This window comes from Siphateles boraxobius, unplaced genomic scaffold, assembly GCF_051911475.1.
Source record: "Siphateles boraxobius isolate OS27281-9 unplaced genomic scaffold, OSU_SipBor_1 187, whole genome shotgun sequence".
In the NCBI taxonomy this organism is placed as follows: Eukaryota; Metazoa; Chordata; class Actinopteri; order Cypriniformes; family Leuciscidae; genus Siphateles; species Siphateles boraxobius.
Window position 1 is genome coordinate 49781 of NW_027508796.1, and position 7720 is coordinate 57500.

Genomic DNA, 7720 nt, shown 5'->3' on the forward strand with positions numbered 1-7720 from the left:
ATGTATATGTATATATATATATATATATATATATATATATATATATATATATATATATATATAGCCTTAAGGTTGTTCAAAAACATAATGACTGAAAGTCAGAGAACAGAAAGAGAGATGAGCACAGAGATAAATACACGAACTGTAAATAATCTCATCAGCGGACGATTAAACATCTCCATCTCCAGTCTGAGCATTTCTGCCATCATTCAGAGTGAACAGGTTTAGTGACGACTGATCAGAGTTTGCTTTAGCTGAACTCTTGATTCTCTTGATAAAGTGAGTGAAGCAGAAACATGTTCTTCTGTGTCGACTCCGTGACGCTCGCGATCTCCAAGTCTTTGTTGTAACGATCTTAAAACATTCTGGGAAACATGGGAAAACTGGTGTAAAAACCCCCATAGGTTTCTGCGAGCTTCAAGCTTTCTTACATTTGCATTTGTGATTGTTCCTGGCCGCTGTTCTTGATAAAACAGAAGAATATGTATTATAAAGTGCTATTCAAATATCCGAATGTTCACTTTAAAGCTTTGCTGCAAATATTGTATAACTGTAAGTTCATGTAAGAAAGGGACATTTGAACAACTGTGTAATGGTTCTTATATTCACAAGGCAAACGTTTATTGAACTGAAATAGTAAGAACTGAATGTGTTGCGTTCGCTGAGAGGAACGAGGAGTCCGTCTTCAGAAGTCATTATAATGCAGAAGCCTAGAGACAAGAGACAAACGCTTACAAAACATGTGGAGAACATCAGTGCATTATCAGATATAATCATTCACTCGTTCTCTAAAGGTATTCGTTTATACCCCACACACACACACACACACACACACACACACACACACACACCTGAAGAGCAGTGCTTGGCCTTTATTATTGGCCACGGAGTAGAAGCCGCTCCTCGGGGAGAAATCCACACTCTGGGTCTGAAAGATTGTCTTCTTTTGGAAATGTGGGAAATTGGAGAACACTGTGAAACTCGGAAGGTGGACCTAAAACAGGAAATATCACAATTACTACAAATCCCCCAGAAAGACCATCTACCATTCCAATGCATTACTGTGTATAATGTGGTAATAAACTATAAAAACAAGCCCAGAATATATCTGCAAGCAGCCATTACCGGGGCCAAGCGCAAGAAGCGGCAACAGATGCCATCATGTGTGGGAGTGGCAGAACAACTGCAGCAAGGAGCAATTAAAGACATTTTAGGAGAATTTTGGCAAAATGGCTGAAAAATCATATATTCAGTAACTTTTAAAATGATTTAATGGTTTATTTTCGACAAATAGGTGGCGCAGTTATGAAATCGATGTGATGTGGTCAGAGTGAGGTGACAATGACACATACAAAAGTTTGGTGTCAAAATGTGAAGGCATTGCAGAGATAAAGACTTAATAGTCATTTTGGCAGCATGCGTCAACTTTGCTGCAGCGGTAAACGAAAACAGTTTCGTCTATCAATACGAAATCCATAACTTTTAGTCGGCACGGTCTGGAGAAGATACGATTCGATTTTGGTGAAAATCGGACAAACGGTCTAGGAGGAGTTAGAAAAAGTAGGTATTTAGTGAAAAACAAGATGGCGGACAGGAAGTTTGGCAAAATTGGTATCTTTGTTTTTGGCATAACCCAAGGAATTTATTAAGACCAGAGTCATTACAATAGGCAAATTCATTAAAAAGTTATTAGCATTTTTGTACATTTAATTATAACTTTTGACCAAAAGGTGGCGCTCTCGAAATCGTGAGTACCTTCAGGAGATGGTGCTGGTGGCAAATTCTGACTTTCATAATGTTACAGTAATGCATTTTACATCACAAAACTGTATTGAAGTCAATGGGAATTTCATGTTTTGTTCTATTATAGCGCCACCAAGAGGCAAAATCTAAATTCTTTTCATGTGTCCTCGGAATGAGCCCATACATGTGTGTGCCAACTTTGGTGAAAATATCTCAATTCGCTTCGGAGTTATAGACATTTATATGAAAAAACGCATCAAAAATGACTGACACATGACTTATTTAATTTAACTAACCCTTACTATCAATATATTGGCATTTGCATATAGTTAATGAGCTATGGTTGCACACTTCTGACGGTGGTTTCGTCTCGATCGGACTACCGGACTAACTCACAGAAGTGTGTGTGTGTGTGAGTGTGTGTGTGTGTGTGAGTGTGTGTGTGTGTGTAGATGTAGTGAGCAGAAGTGAGTGTGTGTGTGTGTGTGTGTGAGTATATGTAGTGAGCAGAAGTGAGTGTGTGTGTGTGTGTGTGTGTGTGTGTGTGTGTGAGTATATGTAGTGAGCAGAAGTGAGTGTGCGTGTGTGTGTGTGTGTGTGTGTGTGTGTGTGTGTGTGAGTATATGTAGTGAGCAGAAGTGAGTGTGTGAGTGTGTGTGTAGATGTAGTGAGCAGAAGTGAGTGTGTGTGTGTGTGTGTGTGTGTGTGTGTGTGTGTGTGTGTGTGTGTGTGTGAGTATATGTAGTGAGCAGAAGTGAGTGTGTGTGTGTGTGTGTGTGTGTGTGTGTGTGTGTGTGTGTGTGTAGATGTAGTGAGCAGAAGTGAGTGTGTGTGTGTGTGTGTGAGTATATGTAGTGAGCAGAAGTGAGTGTGTGTGTGTGTGTGTGTGTGTGTAGATGTAGTGAGCAGAAGTGAGTGTGTGTGTGTGTGTGTGAGTATATGTAGTGAGCAGAATTGAGTGTGTGTGTGTGAGTGTGTGTGTGTGAGTATATGTAGTGAGCAGAAGTGAGTGTGCGTGTGTGTGTGTGTAGATGTAGTGAGCAGAAGTGAGTGTGTGTGTGTGTGTGTGTGTGTGTGTGTGTGTGTGTGTGTGTGAGTGTATGTAGTGAGCAGAAGTGAGTGTGCGTGTGTGTGTGTGTGTGTGTGTGTGTGTGTGTGTAGATGTAGTGAGCAGAAGTGAGTGTGTGTGTGTGTGTGAGTATATGTAGTGAGCAGAAGTGAGTGTGTGTGTGTGTGTGTGTGTGTAGATGTAGTGAGCAGAAGTGAGTGTGTGTGTGTGTGTGTGTGTGAGTATATGTAGTGAGCAGAAGTGAGTGTGTGTGTGTGTGTGTGTGTGTGTAGATGTAGTGAGCAGAAGTGAGTGTGTGTGTGTGTGTGTAGATGTAGTGAGCAGAAGTGAGTGTGAGTATATGTAGTGAGCAGAAGTGAGTGTGTGTGTGTGTGTGTGTGTGTGTGTGTGTGTAGATGTAGTGAGCAGAAGTGAGTGTGAGTATATGTAGTGAGCAGAAGTGTGTGTGTGTGTGTGTGTGTGTGTGTGTGTGTGTGTGTGTGTGTGTGTGTGTGTGTGTGTGTAGATGTAGTGAGCAGAAGTGAGTGTGAGTATATGTAGTGAGCAGAAGTGAGTGTGTGTGTGTGTGTGTGTGTGTGTGTGTGTGTGTGTGTGTGTGTAGATGTAGTGAGCAGAAGTGAGTGTGTGTGTGTGTAGATGTAGTGAGCAGAAGTGAGTGTGTGTGTGTGTGTGAGTATATGTAGTGAGCAGAAGTGAGTGTGTGTGTGTGTGTGTGTGTGTGTGTGTGTGTGTGTGTGTGTGTGTGTAGATGTAGTGAGCAGAAGTGAGTTTCTCAATGGCAGTTGCTATTTTGTGTTCATGTCGTTCGTCTGTTGTAGCGTGTTTTCTTTTCGTTCTCTTCAGTTTTGTGCACTATTGTAACCTAGTTTTCCTTGAATGCACATTAATGCACTTTAAAAAGTGAATGTCATTTAATTTCAATAAAAGATGCGATGATTGATTTGGTTTATATTTGCTTATTGCACTCGCTTGCACCCTCTTGTGGCCACAGCAGACAACACAGGACTTATTTCCTCTAACATTATTGACGTTTGAATACGAATACAATGAGAATTTTGCTAATATTTAAGAAAGGAATTGTAATGTGGCTCATGTTGGTGTGTGACGCGCACCAGCCGGTTGGCCTCGTCCGCGTGCCGGGAGCCGATGGCCAGGATCTCAGCGCTGCTGTTGAAGCTCAGAGACGTCACTGCCGTCAGCAGGTTCAGCACGGCCTTCTGGGGTTTGGGCTCGAGGTCCAGCAGACAGTCCCGCTGAGAGTAGATGTTCACCACTCCTGCCTGAGAGCTGAGAGCAGAACACACACACACACGGGTCAGACACACACACACACACACACACACACACGGGTCAGACACACACACACGGGTCAGACACACGGGTCAAGACACACACACACGGGTCAGACACACACACACACACACACACACACACACACACACACGGGTCAGACACACACACACGGGTCAGACACACACACACACACACACACACACGGGTCAGACACACACACACGGGTCAGACACACGGGTCAAGACACACACACACACGGGTCAAGACACAAAACACACACACACGGGTCAATACACAAAACACACACACACGGGTCAATACACAAAACACACACACAAGTCAGACACACACAAACGGGTCAAGACACAAAACACACACACACACACGGGTCAGATTCAACTCAGACAGGTCAGACTCACACACACAGGTCAGACTCACACACACACACACACACACACACGTCAGACTCTCACACACACACGTCAGACTCTCACACACACACACACGTCAGACTCTCACACACACACACACGTCAGACTCACACACACACACGTCAGACTCACACACACACACGTCAGACTCACACACACACACACACACACGTCAGACTCTCACACACACACACACATAGGTCAGACTCGCACACACTCATACACACACAGGTCAGACTCACTCAAACACACACACACACGTCAGACTCACACACACACGTCAGACTCACACACACACGTCAGACTCACACACACACACACACGTCAGACTCACAAACACACGTCAGACTCACACACACACAAACACACACAGGTCAGACTCAAACAAAAAAAAGCCCTGCGAAGGGTGGTGCGCACTGCCAGTCGTATCGTCGGAGGTGAGCTTCCCTCCCTCCAGGATATATATGGCAGGCGGTGTGTGAGGAAAGCTCGGAGGATCATCAGAGACTCTCGCCACCCGAGCCATGGGCTGCTCTCACTGCTACCATCAGGCCGGCGGTACCGCAGCATCAGGACACACACCAGCCGACTCCATGCAGGTTCTTCCCACAAGCAATTAGATTTCTAAACTCTTGATCCCTCATGATCAATAACCATAAACAGTCTAACTGTCAACACACCACAACATAACCTACTGCATATTACAATATATACATATATTAGGGCTGTCAGTTAAACGCGTTATTAACGGCGTTAACGCAAAACTATTTTAACACGATTAATTTTTTTATCGCGAGATTAACAGTCTTTTTGGTCTAGCAAACTTTGTCGTTTTTTTTCACATGCTTTTGCAACAGGACGCGGCATGCGCGGCGCTGCGATACGAAACCCATTCATTTCAAGGGCTTGCGCCGTGCGAGGACGTTTTGTTGCTTCGTCGACCAAAGCGCAAGTGGATCTAGCTGAACCGGAACCAAAACAACAGGCACGCGCACACACACTTTGTTTGGGCTTGCGAGCCGGCCAAATAGGTTAACGTTACGTTTTGAGTGGATGACGAGCGCGAGACGCCGAAATGGATGCCAATAAGATTCTGAATGGAAAGTTTACTTTTAAAAAGTTGGCAAATGGTTCCATTGACTAGACCAAAGTGATCTGTGTGTTTTGTCGTTATGAACTGAGCTATCATCATCGCAGCACGTCCAGTCTGAAGTACCGCTTGATGATGGCCAAGCACACACACACACACAGGTCAGACTCACACACACACACACACAGGTCAGACTCACACACACACACACACACACAGGTCAGACTCACACACACACAGGTCAGACTCACACACACACAGGTCAGACTCACCCACAGGCCAGATACGAGCCGTCTCGAGAGAGCGCTAGTGATGTTCCTCTCACACAGCCGTCGTCTTCAAACCTCTTCACACACTTACTGCTCTGAACGTCCCAGACGAACACCTCGCCTTCCTCTGACACACACACACACAACATGCCAATCAATATTCATCATAGCTAGGGGTGTGAATCGTGAGATACCAAAAGATTAGATTCAAATAGATTAGAAATTTGTATACATTTGATTTTAGTTTTCTATTTTGTGTTTCTTTTCTTATTTGACTGCGGTAAACAGATTAATTGGTCAAGAAGGAAAAAAATCCTACAGAATTAAATGTAAACTTTTTTTTTTAGTTTTTAGAAATTTATTTAGTTTCTCTTCCCATTTTAGTTAAAGCGTTAGTTCACCCAAAAATGATAATTCTGTCAGTAATTACTCTCCCTCATGTTGTTCAACCCCGTAAGACCTTCGTTCATCTTCAGAACACGAATTAAGATATTTGTGATTAAATCTGAGAGCTGGATCACTCCTCCATAGGCTTCTAAGGGATTGAAACTTGTTCCCCGAAAAGTTATTAAAGACATCGTTAAAATAGTCCAAGTGACTACAGTGGCTCAATCTTAAGTTTATCAAGCGACGAGAATACTTTTAGTGCGCAAAAACAAACAAAAATAAAGACTTTTTCAACTATTGATTTCCTTCTCTGTGGGCCTCGAGTCAGTTAGCGTAGTGTGATTGCGTAGAGCTACGTCACACGTAGGCTCACTATAGGCCAACGCTGGTCATGTGTGTGTGAGATGCGTGTGACGTACAACAACAGAAGCTTACGCCATTACACTAGTGAACTCACTCGAGGCCCACAGAGAAGGAAATGAATTGAAGAACAGCATGAGAAACGCATGAGAACCGTACGAGAACCGCATGAGAACCGCACGGGAACCGTACGGGAACCGTACGAGAAACGCATGAGAACCGTACGAGAAACGCATGAGAACCGTACGAGAAACGCATGAGAACCGCACGAGAACCGCACGAGAACCGTACGAGAACCGCACGGGAACCGTACGAGAAACGCATGAGAACCGTACGAGAACCGCACGAGAACCGCACGGGAACCGTACGAGAAACGCATGAGAACCGTACGAGAACCGCATGAGAACCGCACGGGAACCGCATGAGAACCGCATGAGAACCGCACGAGAACCGCATGAGAACCGTACGAGAACCGCATAAGAACCGCACGGGAACCGTACGAGAACCGCACGAGAACCGCACGGGAACCGTACGAGAAACGCATGAGAACCGTACGAGAAACGCATGAGAACCGTACGAGAAACGCATGAGAACCGTACGAGAACCGCATGAGAACCGCACAGGAACCGCACGGGAACCGTACGAGAACCGTACGAGAAACGCATGAGAACCGTACGAGAAACGCATGAGAACCGTACGAGAACCGTACGAAAACCGTACGAGAACCGTACGAGAAACGCATGAGAAACGCATGAGAACCGTACGAGAACCGTACGAGAAACGCATGAGAACCGCACGAAAACCGTACGAGAAACGCATGAGAACCGCACGAGAACCGCATGAGAACCGTACGAGAACCGCATCAGAACTGTACGAGAACCGCATGAGAACCGTACGAGAACCGCATCAGAACTGTACGAGAACCGCATGAGAACCGTACGAGAACCGCATCAGAACTGTACGAGAACCGTATGAGAACCGTACGAGAACCGCATCAGAACTGTACGAGAACCGCATGGAAACTGTACGAGAACCGCATGAGAACCGCATGAGAACCGTATGAGAACCGTACGAGAAC

The 7720-nt window shown here is 44.9% G+C and overlaps 1 protein-coding gene across 1 annotated transcript in view; it reads right to left on the reverse strand.

The window, feature by feature from the left end:
- Nucleotides 1-590: 590 nt before the first annotated feature.
- utp18 (UTP18 small subunit processome component) overlaps nt 591-7720 on the reverse strand; it is a 26233-nt gene continuing 19103 nt past the window's right edge. The window contains exons 10-13 of the mRNA XM_077233748.1: nt 5899-6022; nt 3925-4099; nt 852-994; nt 591-710 (exon numbers count right to left, since the gene is read on the reverse strand). Of these exons, the coding sequence (XP_077089863.1) occupies nt 686-710; nt 852-994; nt 3925-4099; nt 5899-6022 (467 nt within the window). The 3' untranslated portion in view covers nt 591-685. The remainder of the gene's footprint in view (nt 711-851; nt 995-3924; nt 4100-5898; nt 6023-7720) is intronic.